Source organism: Littorina saxatilis, linkage group LG6 (genome assembly GCF_037325665.1).
Source record: "Littorina saxatilis isolate snail1 linkage group LG6, US_GU_Lsax_2.0, whole genome shotgun sequence".
Taxonomy (NCBI): Eukaryota; Metazoa; Mollusca; class Gastropoda; order Littorinimorpha; family Littorinidae; genus Littorina; species Littorina saxatilis.
Genome location: NC_090250.1, coordinates 52663635 through 52681563, shown reverse-complemented (window position 1 = coordinate 52681563; position 17929 = coordinate 52663635). Strand labels below are relative to the sequence as shown.

Genomic DNA, 17929 nt, shown 5'->3' with positions numbered 1-17929 from the left:
AGTGGATACAGCTGTGTTCTGCAAGATTGTCGAGGAGTGGGTTACTGTTAGTCATTATCGTACAGTTGTTCAAAGTGTAAATAAGACAGTGTTCTTAAGGTGAAGGTAAGTTTGCCTTTCTTTAACACTTGTTTGTTGTGATACTTCGTTGAAAATAGTTATGACATTTTGAGTGCAAAATGTAATGCTTGTCGATCGATTTCTTGTTGGATATTTGATTGATTGATTGATTGGTGTGTGTGCGTGTGCGTGTGTGTGTTTGTGTGTCTTGGTGTGTGCGTGTGTGTGTTTGTGTGTGTGTCTGTGTGTGGTTGTTCCTTTGGTCTGCCATCAAGATCAGTTTCTTTTCTATATATTTTGTTGTTGTTGTTGTTGTTTTGTTCCGTTTTTGCTTGGGGAAAGGTGGGGGTAAGGGTTTAGAATTCCTCTATATTGATGGAATCATACATTGTTGAAAGGTTTCACTTTTTGCGGAAAGTTGTTGACTTGGGCTACTAATGAGAAATTAGTTATTGATTTAGATTGCTAATGACTTGTGCAGTCACGGCTGGCATCATGCAAAAGTCATGAAATATCTATCTAGCGAGTGCTGTAATTATGTCAGATTTCAATTAGCATGTCTGTAAGCAGTGATGATTGAAAAGATCTGTGTGGTGTTTGGAAGTATTTGGCCTTGCGGAAATCTCATTATGAACCGAGCGAAAACTGGTAAAGGATGTGATGTCACTTTCCTTCTGCGTTGCTTGCAGCTGACGTTGATGAATTAGAAAGTAGTGAAAGCGTTTAGACTCACGTGTTGTAATTAATGAGTTAGCGTGATGATGCTGTTTTCCTGCTTGCTTCATTGGCTGGTGACGAGTGACGGTGTGTGCGACGCGCCTGACGGGGCTAACTGAGGGTGATTGAAGTGGCCGCTCGACTCTCATCGTATGTGTCTGTCGGTCTGTTTCTCTGAGAGGCCCGAGTCAGTGTGTGTGTGTGTGAGAAAGAGAGAGAGAGTGTGATAGTGTGAGAGAGAGAGAGCGATGTCACGACTATTTGTGGCACCTGACTGCAACAAACATTATTGTCATCATTTTCACGAGTTTTCATTCACAAGCACCTGGGAAATAAATCTCATGTTCCCCGGGGAATAAATCCCCGGTTACCATAGTTGCAGGAAGCCCTATTACATGGATAATCAAAAGCAAACCCAATAGAAACGCTCGAGGATTCTTCGGCTCTTTTCATTGGCGTTTCCCCAGACCTAAACAGACGACACTGCTTCGCCAAGTTCCAAATACGAACTGGCAAACTGGCAAATGTAAACAAAAAACAAAACTACCTCATCAAAGGTCATACATTTATGCTTTATCGCAAACAAATGAAACCTATCGATATGTTTTATCTTCTCACAAAGTCATGGAGTGCGTGTATCTCTGTTTGGAGAAACACGAACGTAAGTTTAAGTCAAACCAATTGACCCCTGACACACACATTTTGACCCGTGCACAAGACGTTGTATCGATAAACTACGCGCAAATAAAAAAATAATAATAAAAAAGCAAAGAACATAGCAACAAGAAATGAAGACATCTGACAAAGCCGAGCAAGCAGAATGACAAGTCTAATGAAAAACAGAGAGGCAATGAGAAACAAGATCGCGATTATCTTTCCTTCGCGGCACGACGCAAATCGTTTGTGTCCTTTGACCCAATTCGTGCAGTGCTGCACGATGCAAATCTTCTGTGACCTTTGACTCAACGTAGCTTCAATATTCGATTACTAATATTTACCACTGAAACCCGAGGGGTAGAATACCGAGAGGGGCAGGGTGGTAGGCCGATGGTGAAATGTAATGAAGAGACACGTGTAGCAATAAGAGAAACCCGATTCTGCAATAACACAAACAAGAACAAAAAACCCAACACTGACCTATATGAATATTTAATCAATAATATGATCGTCTGCGTTGCAGGTGTGCAAGTGAAGGGTTGGGGGGGGGGGGCTAACTTGATCATTAATTTGTGTGTGTCAGTGTTTGTGTTCATGGACTGATTGTGAGGGAGGGGGAGGCTGGGGTGGGGTGTGTTTCAGGTTTTGGTGTGGGTATGAAACGAGCAAAACAATACCCACACCACAAAATCTTGGAGGCAAAAAACACTCGCCGTCGCATCATTTTGTCCGCACAATATTATATGCACCAACAACCGGAAAGAAAGGTGACAATGGAAAAAGACTCATCTTTGCTTCCTGCGATTCCTTGCCCCCGACTCGAACGTCGCACGATAATCCACATAACAGATCTGTTGTGAGATGGTCAACGCTGACTGTGCAAGCAAATCACCTCGTTTGAAATACGACAATCCCATCGCTCGAATGCAACATGTGGGCACTATCGTCTCAAAGGCGCTTGCTGTTGGTTTCACACACCACTCTGTAGTCGGAACCTACAGAACTTCGCATCCTCAAACCTGACATACTTGTCTCAACATTATAAACTCAAATCACACACAGTAAGTTGCTTTCGCACGCCAGCTTTGAACAACGTGCTGGGGCCCCGAACATGCATTATAATAACAGAACTCGCGTTTCAAACCATGGCTCCCTGTGTTGATTTTTCACTTAATGTTGAACCACCAAAATGATGACAAAAACGATGTTTGATGGTGTATTGCCAGACCAGCTTTTTTGTCGGTCCTCGGGGGGCATATCGACTTTTGTTTCATATTTATTGACCGCGGCCTTCGGCCTTGGTCAATAAATATGAAACAAAAGACGATATGCTCCCCCTCGGACCGACAAAAAAGCTGGTCTGTCAACAACCCATCAAACATCTTATATTATCACCTTGTCGGGTTTGCTGACTTTGACGTCATATTATTACTGAGAATGATAGTTTAGATTTGTTTTCACCACTCGAAGTATCCTGGTTGCATATACGATACCCGGGATTAAAGTTTATCGCGAGGAGTATTCCCTTGACAGTCTTTTGTCCCAGCGACGCCGATTCCCACGAGACAGGTTTGCGTTACGTGACGAGCCATATGCTTTTTCGGCACAGTTTGGCAATTAAATAGAGAATACAACATGGCTTGCTGTGTCGTACCAGATTTACACGAGTTGTTTTTTTAAGGCTGTGGCTACATCCAGGGGTCCGTGCCTCGAGTCCCCCATGCTAAATCCACGTCACTGACAAGGGACGCTACTCTTGCCCAATATTTTCCTGCTTTCGGGTCGGCACTTAACAGACTGTGACATGACTAGGACGTCAGCTGTAAAATATCAATGTCATAATTCCATGTTTAGACTTTATGAACAGTATACAGCGTTCTCTGTGGTGACATTGCAACATTGCAGCCCCCCCCCCCCCCCCCCCCCTCTTAATACGAACCTCACCAGAACTTGCATGTTTAATCGGGATTTGCACTTTCCTAGTTTGCGGTGATTTTTGATGCAGTGTGAAGCATGTGTCGATTGTTCAAATGTTTAAGTGAATGTTGTCAACGTGTGGACTAAAGCTACCAACCGGAAGATGAAGAATGATGTATTGGTCTTCCCTATTCGCTAGATTGGTGCTGAGGGGCTGAACTCCGTAAGTCAAAACTGTCCACAGTACTCCCATGATTTTGAATTCACCATTTTTTGCTCTCTTAAAATCTAAGAAGATCAAGCGGTCGTTCAGCAATGAGTTTGTGAATTCAGTTACTTCTCTTTATTGTTACAAGACCCAACACAGGGTCTGTTATTTTATGAAAACAAATTGCAACACAAATTGATTCTTCCTCCTCCTCCATCTCAACAATATGGCGCCAAGAGTCCCGAGTGCCAACGCGAGGCTTCGACTGCCGAGTGATTCCGAACGATTCCGAGATTCCGCGGAAATGACGTCACTGACGTGGATATAGCATGGGGGACTAGAGGCACGGACCCGTGGATATAGTCACTACCTTTTTTTAAATATTGAACTGCGAGCGAAAGCGAGCTGTTCACTATTTGAAAAAGCAACGAGTGTAAATCTGATACGAAACAGCAAGCCATGTAGTATTCTGTTTATCCTACATACTGTACTTACATGTATTTTACTAAAAATGTCCTGGAGTCGAGGCAGCTAAATTGAAGACGCTTGTTTTGGAACCTCGATCTCTTCTAAAGCCTCGTGCAATCTATTACGTCAAAGCAAACAAACGTCACTCTGAAAGTGTGGCGTGACGTGTTAGTTCTAAAAATTCATTGAGGGTAATTAGCGAGCGCAATTTTTTTCTCTATAATGACGTTTGTCTCGGTGACTTTGGCATCATAAGCCGTGGAAAAACAGGTCCCTGCCAGACTTGCTTGACATGACCTCATTTACATGATATACACACGTGTGATTTGAACGATTATTATCTCACGAGTGTCTCTCTCACGTATATAGTAGGATAAACATGTTTTCGTTGCAATACGAAATATTACGCGAAACAACGTCTGCGTGTCTAATATTCGTGGCTATGCTAAAGCAATTGTGCTTATTGTACTGTCTAAGAGAGCAACCGCTGCTTATGTCATAGACTCATACATTCGTTTTACATTTATAGTTTGATTGATCGATGAACAATTTTTACGAGACATTTTTTTTAGAGGGAGTTTTCAAGTATGTTTCTTCTTTTTTCACATTATAAACTATGGTATAAAACAAGAAATCTGCAAGTCTGATATTCATAACAACTCCTAAGTATGTATGCTGAATGTTCTCTGCTTGAGAAGACGTGACAAATGAGTTCAGTGACTTTGGAATTCTCCGTCGGGAGCTGCTTGCTCAAGTTGGTTTCGTTTTCTGTCACCCAGGCCCTCGTATCTTTGCAGAGAACGTATGAGGGCCATTGGCCTCGTTAAGCTTTTTCTTATCTGTGCATTTCCTCTAATCGAAAGAGGGTTCTCGTCTCTATTTACTTTTTGTTCATCAAGTTTGTGTAGATATCAAGGAACTAGTTGTACTTAACTTAGTGACAGCTATTTACGTTGTTCTGTCTATACCTACGGCATTAATTTATCATTTGAGATAATACAGTGGTCTATGTCTACCCTCTAACCAATGAAACCCTTGTATTGCCGAGAACAATCCTGACTTGATCCTCTGTCTGCAGTGAGCTCATATAGCCGGAAGGCGTTTGATTCTGTCAGCGCTATTTGTGTTGTTCGGTGTCCCCTCAGACAAATGATAACCCTTGTTGTTATTATGCCCTTTCCAGTCAAGGCTGACTAAAGTTAGCGAGCTTGACACAAAATGTCCCCCCAAATTTCCCTCCAACTTTCCCACCGGGCCATGACAGATAATGATTCAGTGTCAGTGGGTTAGATGTCCAAGGCAAAGTCAGCCATGCGTGGTTGTCGGGGCTGAGGTCACAATGACGTGATAAACACCGTGTGTGGTGGAGCCACTTGTCGGCTACCTGACGGCCGTCTGCACTTTTTGAGGGGACTCGGCTATTATAATTGTTGTCACCTTTTGATGTCTGAGTGTCACACAATGTGAGAGAGAGAGAGAGAGAGAGAGAGAGAGAGAGAGAGAGAGAGAGAGAGAGAGAGAGAGAGAGAGAGAGAGAGAGAGAGAGAGAGAGAGAACTTTATTACTCAAGGATGGAGATTTTAGGCTCACGCCTAGTCTTACAATCTGTCCCTGCTAAACTAAGACATAACAAGAGGCGAAGCCTTCAAGGCTCACGTGAGAAATAGACAAACAGTAACACAAACTCAATCACTCCGTCACACACACACACACACACACACACAGTAAGCATTGGTGACACTGTGCAAGAAAGCGAGACACTAGATCTAGATATGTCTGTCTGCATGTAGCCTACTTACAGGGACACGACTAAGAGTAATACCTAATATTCTGGACTCGCAACGAAATATACAAACAAATGACAATGAACAACGTTTCGACCTAATGGTCTTCAACAGGTTAAAAAAAAACAAAAAAAACAACAATACAAATATCAAAACGACTTATCAGAGAAGATGATGTCCTCCAAGCGCAAAAGAAGGGGGAAGGGAGATAAATCAAAAAGAAAAATGAGCAATGAAAAATGAAACCAAAACGAAACAAATCAGAATAATAACGCTTGAAGGGCCTGAAGTTGAAAGAGAGAGAGAGAGAGAGTGTCAACAATACCTGCGACACGACTGCCAACTAGTCTCGGCCCGCTCAAAGTAACAATGACCGAGACTTTCAGTAATTCCTTCGCGTGACGTCTAACCCTCTTACGCCATAATGTGACGTCTTCAAATGACGAAATGTTAAAGTTTCTACCACAGACATACACACGCACGCACATACGTGCGTGTGACGTCTTCAAATGACGAAATGTTAAAGTTTCTATCACACACGCACGCACGCACGCACGCACGCACGCACGCACAGACAGACAAAAGTTAGCATCGCACAGGCTACACTTACGTGAGCCAAAAATAAAGACAATAAAAGGACAATTGTCAATCGCAATCATACAGTATTACTAATTACAACATTACCCATACGAATACATAATGCATGATACTAAGGAAAAGAAAAGTCGACTCGCACACACACGCGCGCCGCATGCCTGCAATCACGTTCGCACTCAATACAAAACACACACTCACACACACACACACACACACACACACACACACACACACTCACTCACACACACACACACACACACACACACACACATACATACACATATGCGCACACACTCACATATATATATATGTACGCACACACATACACACACATACACAGACACACACACAACAACAACAACAACAACCTCATCATCCTCATGATCATCATGATCGTCGTCGACATCATTATCATCATCAACAAAATATATAGAGGTTAGTGATAGCAATGCATTCTTGCTAGAAACAGCTTCAGAATGTAACTGTTCGTGACAACAGATATTTGCGAAGCTGCGCTTTGAAGAGAGAGAGAGAGAGAGAGAGAGAGAGAGAGAGAGAGAGTTTTAATACCGTCCTCCGCAAGCCCCCATGGGGTGAGTTTTAAAGTTAGTAAACTAGACACTAACACCCCTGGCTAACGGAAACAGTTTGTCATTTGCCTGCTCGGCGTGACATCGCCTCGGCTGCTGAGTTTGAACTTGACGAGTTTCGTGTTAAAAACACACGGGCGCCAAGCGGGTCCAAGGATTACACAGTCCGACTGGGGTCAGTTTTTGTGGCTGCTGAGATCAAGGGTTCAGTTTTGAAATCAACAACGAAATGAAAATAAAAACAAGAGAGGGATTTACTCGAGACAGTCCATGTCCCCCCCCCCCCCCCCCCCCCCCCCCCGTTTTTTAATTTTTTTTTTTTTAAAACAACCTAATGATAAAAACGAAAGGAGACAACATGGACTCCAAGCAGTGTATTTGCAAAACGTGAGCGTTCCGAGAAGATCCTGACCTAATCGCTTGAACATAACTGTCGTTGAAATTATGTGTTTATATGGGTGTGTACACCTTCGAGACTGACATGAACTGAAACAACGCCAACGAAAAAGACAGGTCTAACTGAGTGTAATTCGTTACAATAACAAACAAGGCGAGGACAAGAAGAATCGGAAAGAAACTGTAGGAAACGAAAAGACCAGAAAGGCAGTTTCTTTTCTTGCCTAATCAGTAACCATGGACAGAGTACTGGCAGTAGCAAGCAGAATGTTTTCATGTGCCTGTCTCTTCGCCTGGCAGAGGAAGGGGAATAACCGCGGGTAAAGTGACTGTGAAGGAAACTGAGACGTGTGGAGTGGGAGTGTTGGGGTGCACAATGTACACGGCGCGTGTTGTGACGACCACATCGCTTTTACCTGTGGTCTTGGTCACCAGTGAAATTAGCTGTGGATGAACATGAGAACACTTGCTGTGGTTGTTTGTTATGTTTTGTTATGTTATGGGCGGGGATATAGCTCAGTTGGTAGCGCGCTGGATTTGTATTCAGTTGGCCGCTGTCAGCGTGAGTTCGATCCCAGGTTCGGCGGAAATTTATTTCACAGAGTCAACTTTGTGTGCAGACTCTCTTCGGTGTCCGAACCTCCCCCCGTGTACACTACATTGGGTGTGCACGTTAAAGATCCCACGATTGACAAAAGGGTTTTTCCTGGCAAAATTGCTTAGGCACAGTTAATAATTGTCTACCTATACCCGTGTGACTTGGAATAATAAGCCGTGAAAGGTAAATATGCGCCGAAATGGCTGCAATCTACTGGCCGTATCAAATTTCATCTCACACGGCATCACTGCAGAGCGCCTAGAACTGTACCCACGGAATATGCGCGATATAAGACTCATTGATTGATTGATTGATTGACGTTTCCTTCAAAGCCGTTTCGGTGGAAGAGGTTTCTTTCCGAGTTTACTGTGCCACTGGCTCGGTCATGAGTTGCAAAGAAAATAACTTTTTTTTTTTAATTTCACCCTCTCTGTCTCCCCTCCCCTTGTTTTTCCTGCTTTTAACATTGTAGTAATTTTAATTAGCTTGTAAGTAATATTAGTCTGTGTTTTCCCCTTGTATTTTCATACGGTGTTCTCTGTCTGTTGCCTTTGTTTCTCGAGTCTTCTTTTTCACATCATATTTTCTTTCCTTGACGTAAAACTCTTCAAATTATGAATTTAAGACTAAGGTCATGATTAGATGTAGATTCAAGTACACATGTGTGCACTGTCACATGTGCACTGTCACCGCCCAAGTAATGATAAATACTTAAGCCTCAGGTACAAAATAACTCTGTTAACGTGTCCTTGTTCTGTGTGTGTGGACTGTCACTGACAATCTACTTTTCCCTGTCGGGTATTTTCATACTGTTCTGTCTCTTTGCCTTTCTTTCTCTTCTTTTCCATGTTTCTTTCCATGATGTAAAACTCTTATGTTCGAATTATGAGTTTAAGCCTCAGATACAAAACAACTCTATTAGCATGTTACTGTTGTGTGTGTGGACTGTCCCCGAGTGACCAAGTAATAAAATACTGAAGCCTCACATACAAGACCACTGTGTTAACATGTCCTTATTCTATGTGTGAGCAAGACCACTGTGTTAACATGTCCTTAGTCTATGTGTGTGCAGTGTGAGCAAGACCACTGTGTTAACATGTCCTTATTCTATGTGTGAGCAAGACCACTGTGTTAACATGTCCTTAGTCTATGTGTGTGCAGTGTGAGCAAGACCACTGTGTTAACATGTCCTTATTCTATGTGTGAGCAAGACCACTGTGTTAACATGTCCTTAGTCTATGTGTGTGCAGTGTGAGCAAGACCACTGTGTTAACATGTCCTTATTCTATGTGTGCAGTGTGAGCAAGACCACTGTGTTAACATGTCCTTAGTCTATGTGTGTGCAGTGTGAGCAAGACCACTGTGTTAACATGTCCTTATTCTATGTGTGTGCAGTGTGAGCAAGACCACTGTGTTAACATGTCCTTAGTCTATGAGTGTGCAGTGTGAGCAAGACCACTGTGTTAACATGTCCTTAGTCTATGTGTGAGCAAGACCACTGTGTTAACATGTCCTTATTCTATGTGTGTGCAGTGTGAGCAAGACCACTGTGTTAACATGTCCTTATTCTATGTGTGTGCAGTGTGAGCAAGACCACTGTGTTAACATGTCCTTAGTCTATGTGTGTGCAGTGTGAGCAAGACCACTGTGTTAACATGTCCTTATTCTATGTGTGTGCAGTGTGAGCAAGACCACTGTGTTAACATGTCCTTATTCTATGTGTGTGCAGTGTGAGCAAGACCACTCCCACACAGAGTCCCTCTGACCCCCCATGGAGTCGACCCTCGTCGGGCCACGATCGGCCCGGTCACCACGCGGCCCCGCGGTCAAGCTACCCCGACACACAGCGACCCTCGCACAAACCCTCTGACCGCCGCTACTCCGACTTTCCCGCCAGGTACCAGCCTCGCGACAGAGACAGAGATCGTGAGAGGGACAGAGATCGTGAAAGAGACAGAGACCGTGATCGTGAGAGAGACAGAAACCCAGACCGTCACATGGTGTCGGCCAAGTCCTCGCCGAACCTGGTGAAGGCTGAGGCTAGTGTCGGTCTGGTGCCTGGTGTGACTACTGAAGGAGTCAAACCGGTCAAGTCCAGTTCTGACATTCCGGACGATGTGGGGCGAGAGAAAGCGGGATACCGCAAGCGGCCGTCCATGTACGAGCACCAGATGCTTAACAAGCCCCCGGCAGGACAGAACTACGGCGGTGTGCGCTACAGCTTTGACCAAGAGTTGAGGTCAGGGGGTGACCGTCGCAGTGAGAAGGCCAAGAGATACTCAGAGGACATGTACACGTCTGACATGAGAACTGTCAGTGAGTCCCAGGTGTTGACGCCCCACTCGCTACAGAAGTACCAGCCTGACTACGAGAACGTGTCCATGCTCGGCACCGCTCCGCTGCAGAGCGAGAAGATCTCAGAGATTGATGACCTTGAGGACGGGGACAGTGACGCGCCAGTGGTCCCCCCTCGCCCTGCCTGTGTGAGCGACAGCAAGAACCCCTACTCCCCCACCCCGCCCCAGCGCGACCCGTCCAGCCTCAAGTACATCAAGGTCAACCAGAACCACGAGAAGTATCCGTCGTGGCCGGTCACCCAGTCCAGTGCCGCCAGCAACCCCTCGCAGCCAATCAACACGCGCGCCCAGTCGTGGACCGACCACACCAACACCAGCACCGAATTCCCCACCAAGCAGAGGTTGGCCTACCAGCCTGGACTGCGCCCTCTCCCGGAGAAGAACTCGCCAACAGCTGAACGTAAAGGGGAGGAGTCGTCGAGCAAAGCCCCTCGAAACAGCAGTGATCCTGGGCTCAAAACGCCCGAGTTTGTTTGTGATCGCAACGGGAAAGTGATTCAGAAAAAGAAGGACGATATGAAGGGACGGTTTGAGGACTTTTACCAGAACTCCAAGCCCGGGTATTTGCCGCCCCGGTTTGATTCTGACGGACACAGCTACGGGGACAAGGAGTACAGTGCCCCTTCACCCCCCGAGCGTGACGTCGCCGGTGTCGACCATCAGGTGCTGTCTCAGGTAAATTTACTTTACACGCTGTGGATGAGAAGAAAATGAAGAAATTTGCCAAGTGAGGGACAACAAAAAGTTTTCATTTATGAGCTAGTGAAAGCAGCGCTTGGTTCTGTACAAAGAGAAACTTTTGTGTGATAAGCTCCTCTGTATGTTCACTGTAATGGCAATTCACACACATGCACGCTCATGTATACACTCCTACACATTCTCTCATTGTGGTTTCTTGCAGTTTGACTTAGTTTAAGTTGGTTGATTATAGGTGTGTGTGTCAAAAGTAATCTTGTCTCGTCCTGCATTACCTTGCCCTCTCGTGTCTGTTGCAGGCACTGGGGACAGACGCAGGCGAACAACAACAACCACAGCATTCTCACCAGCAGCGACAGTCCCAGCAACCTCAACCCCAGGAGCCACCCAAGGCCTCCAGCTACACTCCCCCCTCATCCATGTCGTCGCTACGCTCCCAGCCACAAGGGGGCAGTGTCCATACCTCTGTTCCCGCCAGTGTGACCCACAGCGCAAAGCGACCGGGCTACCTGCCAACATCTGCACCCTCGCAAGGGGCCAGAAACTTGAGGCAGCATGACATGGCAACCAGTCCGTTGGCCAGCCCTCGCGACTCTCTCCCCAGTCCCCGGGACGCAGGAGGTCCTGCCAGGAGCAAGCCTTCCTCCGTCCACAGAGACATGCCTCCGCCCTCCAAAAGAGACATGCCTGCCCCCTCCCACAGGGAGTACATGCACCGGGAGTCTCCGGGTGGCCGGCAGTCTCACAAGCCATTCATCGTGAAGCAGACGCCGTACTACAACACCAGCACCCAGACGGACGTGCAGTCGTACGCGGTGAAGATGTCCGACCCGCGTGCCCAGCAGGTCAACGTGGAGACCCAGGTGGGCGACCTCAGCAGCCCGGCCAAGGTGAAGGTTGAGCAGCAGGAGAAGTCCATCCAGGCCAGGATGTCGCGCGAGTTCCAGCCCGCAGAGCTCAGCCCCACCAGTCCCACCAGTGCGTCTGCTACAGACAAGCGTAACTACTTTCGCTACACGTTCGATGGGAGGCAGAGCATTCGGGACAAGTACGACACTGACGAGGATGCCGCTTTGGCTCCTCAGCCGGCCGATGTGTTTACGCCCTACCCTCCCGGCGACCAGGCGTCCATCATGCGGAAGTTGTCAGAGGAGTTTTACGGGGGTAACAAGCTGGGCTTGATGTCCGACAAGCGTCACTCTTCGGCGTCGTCTCACGAACACTCCCCCAAGCCGATGGACTCTAGCCTGTCAGTGTACAGCGGGGGGACCATGAGCCAGGCTGAGTCCTACAGCAGTGTCATCATTCACGCCTCGGAGAGTGCAGGGCCGTTCGGAAGAGACGACTTTGGTTCTTCTTCCAGCATTGGGGACTCCCCGCACGAAGTGTCTTCTATTGAGTCCAGCTCTCGCTCAAGTCTGCGCGACAATGCGGCCAGGGGCAGGAACAGCTTGGATTACTTCCCCAGGTCAGCCCCACGGCCACTTCAGGAATCCAAAAAGTTCAACTCCCTGTCAGCCATCAGCCACCAGCGTGAACTGAGCGCGCCCAAGCTGAGCAGGTTCTCGACGCAGTCTCAGGAGACTCTGCAGCCCCACTCCCAGGAGGCTCTGTCTGTGGACACGCGATGGCGACACAGCTCTGGTTCACAGCGAGACTCCAGCTCTGCGTCTGAAGCCTCCTCCCCATCGCAGCCCAAAACATCTCCCGACGCTCGCACCGCGGGAAGCTACACTGAGTCTGCATGTGCCCCCGGCCAGTCAGGCCCACGGGCTGCGTTGACCGCATCACGTCACCCCAGGATGGAGTCTGCAGACTCGGTGTTCAGCGAGCCAAGCACCGCCAGCCAGAGAGACAGAGGCGGTGCCGCTAAGTCAACTTTCGATGGTGCTGCGGGTCGGGGAGGAGGCAGAGGGGCGGTGGTGGAGAAGGTGGGGCGCAAACCCTCCATGAAGAAAGCCTACGGGACCTATGATGAGAGTGAACGCTCACTGAGCCCCACCAAAGACAACAAATCGCCCTTCCCTGCAGGGGAGAGCAGAACGCGAGGGAGCTACTCTGACGCCAAGCAGCTGGATCAGATCCAGGAGGAAGGAGACTCTGGCAGTGGCAACAGAGAACAGAGGTCAGGGGAGCTGGTCCGACACCCCACCCAGGGAAACATTGCTGACCCTCGTCATCCAATCGACAGTTGGAAAAGTGACTTGGAAAAGAGAACTGGACGCACGCACAGAACATCGGAGCAGGTGTCCTCCTCTAGGGACCGCTCGATAAAAACGTATGAAAATACTACGCGGCCACAGAGGCTGTTCGATGGTAGCATAGACTCTGGTGTCGGTTCAGAGATTTCCTCCCGGGTTGACGGTCAGATCACGCCCTCAGAGCCGTCTCAGAGCTCCGTGTCTATGGACAAAGCGTCGGGGGCGGAGCTGAAAAAATTCCAACAGCAGGCCGTGTTAAACTTTGTGCAGCGTAAAACTGGACGCTTATCCTGCTCGTCTGTTGACCATTCCCCAGAGTCGTCGATGTACGAGTCGATCGGCACACCCCGCTCTCCCCACTCCCCCACGTCGGAGTCTGTGAACGACCTGATCTCAAAGACCAATGAAAACTTGGCCAAACGAGCCGACAGCATCCGCCGGTCAGGTTCCACCTCCTCGTCCAGGGCGTCGAGCTCCGAGTATGTGGACATGAACCGACAGGATCGCTCCCGCAAAGAAACGGAGTGGAGCCGTCTCCGTAGTTCTGGATCTTTCCACTACAACTCCAACCGCAGCTCCCTGTGCTCGGAGAATACGTACGAGGATATCAGTGTGTTCGCCGACCCCATGCCACGAGGATCCACCCAGGAGGTAGCAAAGATTGCTGAGGTATGTCTTTTCTCTCACTTTGAGTCTTTGCCATAGAATGGGAAATTGATCTTTCAAGTTCTATGGGGAAAAATTTCAAAAACAGGGTACAAACCGGGATTTCTTTGATTTGGGGGGGAGTTTTCAGGCTTGCATTCTATTTGATGAGAAAGAAGCGTATAGGTCATGTTTGTGTGTGTACATTCATGTCTATGTGTGTGAAGAAAGGCCCTGTGATCGAGTGGGAATAGCTTAACTCATTGTCTCTCAGGTACGGATATATCCGTACCCACTCATTGCTCATATGGCTCTATCTGACCAGGTACAGATCATATCCGATCAGACTGTTAGTTTCAGTCGCTTCCTGTAACGTCGATCTAATGCCTGCATTCCAACGTGTTGATACACAGTTACTACACAGGTCCTACAATTCTGAGTGACTCACTGACTGGCTGCGGCACAGCTGGTCTTGGCTAAAAAAAAATTGGTCAACATAGGTGGGGTAGAAAGTGTTAATAGAAAAATATGCCTGTCTTGATCAAAGGCATGCCCTTATGAGAAGGTAGGATTATGTTGGTAGTAAAAGGGTCGTTTGTGTCTGGGTATTTTGTTTTTTTCTTCTGGTACTGTATGCCTACTTTTATAAGACTGGATTGAAAAGGGGGAAAGACTAATTCTAAATAATTTGGATGACGAGTTCCACATGACTAGCAAGTTGTCTCCCTTGATGCACAAACTGCCCAGACTCGTTACTCCAGCCTCCTTTTTTTAACTGCAATATATTTGTAATACTCAACTAGATTGTGGCAACATATTGAAGAAGAAGAACTTTCTTTCTTTCTTTATTTGGTGTTTAACGTCGTTTTCAACCATTCAAGGTTATATCGCGACGGGAAGAAGAAGAAATTACCCCCCAAAAATGGTCTGACTGAAGATTGTTAATTGTTGTTTTTAGTCTTGAGAAACCAGGCATGTTATGCAACTAAAACAGCTCTGATCCTATTCTCTGTTGTCAGCCTATTGTTTCCACGTTATTCACGGTAACATGTAAAAGGTTCTCCTGACTTAAGAATTAAACAGAGTTAATTTTTTTATATTTTTTTATTATTTTATTTCCTGCAATGATTTGCTTGATCTTGGCAGTGTGTTTTTTGTGTATGCTTCTGTTTAGTTTACTTTTAAAACATGTATGTTTTAAGATGAAGACTATCAGAAACCATGGTTTCTTGCAGGAACACAACAGAGACTCCATGTGTCTTTCTGAAGATGAGACTGAAGAGTAAGTGATTTTCATTCTTGTGTGTGTGTTGGTGTGTGTGTGTTGGTGTGTGTGTTGGTGTGTGTGTTGGTGTGGGTGTGAGTGTGTGTGTGTGTGTGTGTGTGTGTGTGTGTGTGTGTGTGTGTGTGTGTGTGTGTTCGAGAGGGAGAGAGAGAGAAAAAGCTTTTTTTCCATGGGAATACGGTGTGTGTATCAGCTGTGTGCATCCATTGTCACCCTCAGTGGTCCCTGCAGTGGTACCTGTCATACAAGGCCCCTCCTCTGGGAGGACACCTCCCAACAAAGATCACTTTGTCCTTTTGTTAACTTCACTAAAATATTACTGTCATGACAGGCCATGTGTAGCGTAGGGACACTATAGGCTGGCCCCATGGGTGTTGTTTCATGGCCGGTACCATGCGGGGTATTAAGGCAGTATTCCCTATGTCGTTTCATGGCCGGTATCACTGTATTACTATGCAGGGTGTTAAGGCCTTGCAGTATTTCCTATGTGCTAATAGGTCTGTGCTCACTGAACTGGGTGGCCGAGTGGTAAGTGCACTTGCCTCGGAAGCGAGAGGTTGCGAGTTCGACCCTGGGTCGGGGCGTAAGCAATTTTCTTCCCCCTTTCCTAGCCCAGGTGGAGGGTTCAAGTGCTAGTCTGTCGGATGAGACGAAAAACCGAGGTCCCTTCGTGTACACTACATTGGGGTGAGCACGTTAAAGACCCCACGATTGATAAAAGGGTCTTTCCTGGCAAAATTCGCCGTAATGGCTTGAGATTTACTGGCCGATGTGAATGCGAGCGCTTAGAGAACGTCGAGCGCTATATAAATCTCCCATATAATTATAAATAAATAAAATAAACTGCACGGAATCCGAATGAGACCTAGCCAACAGTCTTTGAAGTGAGCTTTTTTTAGGGTGTGCCACTTGAGCCTGGGTTTTGTCTGGCCTTTATGCTGCCATTAGTTCACGCCCTGACCAGCATTTTGTGGGCGGATGTCTTGTGGTCAGGCTTGTTGATTCGGGCGAGGTAAACTGCACTTGTTCTTTTCTTTCTGTTTGGACTAACATACAATGATACTCAAAGTTTCAAATTGAGGCATCAATGATATGGAAAGTCTGGTGTTTTGAATTTTACATTATGCCTATTTGAGGTTGACCAATCTTTCTTGAGTATTGATTGAAAAATGAGTCTTTGTTGGTGCGTTTGCAAATTGAGAAGTCTGGTGTTTTACATTGTGCGTGGTTGAAGTGTGGCTGATCTTTTCATTTCTTTCTTTAGCCCAATTCTTTAAGAGGAAAGTAATTTCAATTTTGTGTGCTGGCAAACCACTGAAAGTCAAATTGTTTGTATCGTATTTTGTGTACAATTGACTGCAATATTACAAAGAGACTGTGCTGGCAAACCACTGAAAGTCAAATTGTTTGTATCGTATTTTGTGTACAATGACTGCAATATTACAACGAGACTGTGCTGGCAAACCACTGAAAGTCAAATTGTTTGTATCGTATTTTGTGTACAATTAACTGCAATATTACGAGACTGTGCTGGCAAACCACTGAAAGTCAAATTGTTTGTATCGTATTTTGTGTACAATTGACTGCAATATTACAAAGAGACTGTGCGCAATTTCCTAATTCTATATATATATGCCATTATATTCTATCCTCAGCTATGATGGTAGCTTCGTGTGAGTAGGCACCACATGCTGTGAACCAAAGCAATTCCCTTTGTAGTTTTAGTATCAATTGGTGTTCAAGTTAATCATGCGTTCTTCCTCATGCAATTATTTATTCTTAGCTAGGACAAAATTGATACCTTTCTTAGAGTTAAAGAGTGAAAGGCATGAGGGAAGACAATTTGTTTAGCTCACCTGAATTGGTAGGTGTTGACATTGGCATTTGTGGTTTCTGCCTCAGTTGCTACAATCCTTTCCTGTGGGATTACTTCCCCTTGACCAGTTTGATCTGAGTGGTGTTGTTCAACAGGGTTATGGAAGTGTTCTCTGCAAACAGCTTAAATAAAGATTGACTTTATAACATGACAGGTGCCTGTCATTTAAAAAATAATCCACACCCTATGTTTAAAGGAATAAGAAGCATTTTTGTGTGTGCTGAATTATACAAGAAAATTGATAGTTTCCAAATAAACACAGGCACATGACTGAGTTTATTCTTGAATCTGTGATGTAGTGTTCAACTAGTACTAGTGTTACAAGTGTACTTTCAAACTTGTATGAGCACTTCACAGACATAAAACATTCAAGAGTCAATCACCTTTCTTCTTAGAACAGCACTAGCTTTGAATAGAGAAAGAAAGACAGTTGGTCAGTCATTTATAATTATATGTTATGTCAGTTTAGTTTTGGTAGATTACTAGATCTATAGCATAAGACAGTTTCCTGTTAGTTATACAGTAAAAAAAAAAAGTAACCCCCCCCCCCCCCTCTGCCACCAAGTCGACTGTTCAAAGTTACACTTTTAGTGATATAATTTGTCCCTGGTAGGCTGAGCTAAGCCTGTTTGTGTTACTGTAAACTTAAACTGAAGTATTTCCTGTTCAGAGTGTTCTGTCCCAATTTTGAACAGCAATTACTATCGGGTCTCTCTTTTACTGTAAATAAAACATTCTCAGCATCACTGAATAGGACGTTTCCGTTGTCAGCGGAAAACTGAACAGGTACAAAGTATACTTGCTGCGTTGTATATTTTGGTCTATTACACCTGTGCCTGGTGGCCTGTCTCGGCAGCAGACGACACTGGGACACAGG

The 17929-nt window shown here is 45.9% G+C and overlaps 1 protein-coding gene across 6 annotated transcripts in view; it reads left to right on the top strand.

The window, feature by feature from the left end:
• The window catches only part of LOC138969521 (protein Shroom3-like), a 276416-nt gene that overhangs the window by 189621 nt on the left and 68866 nt on the right, over nt 1-17929 (top strand). For 5 of the 6 annotated variants that reach the window (XM_070342338.1, XM_070342339.1, XM_070342340.1 and 2 more), the window contains 3 exons: nt 9722-11024; nt 11345-13915; nt 15127-15173. In XM_070342338.1, coding sequence (XP_070198439.1) covers nt 9722-11024; nt 11345-13915; nt 15127-15173 — 3921 coding nt within the window. Of the gene's footprint in view, nt 106-9721; nt 11025-11344; nt 13916-15126; nt 15174-17929 lie in introns of all 6 variants that reach the window. The other variant, XM_070342343.1, reaches the window with a different exon arrangement.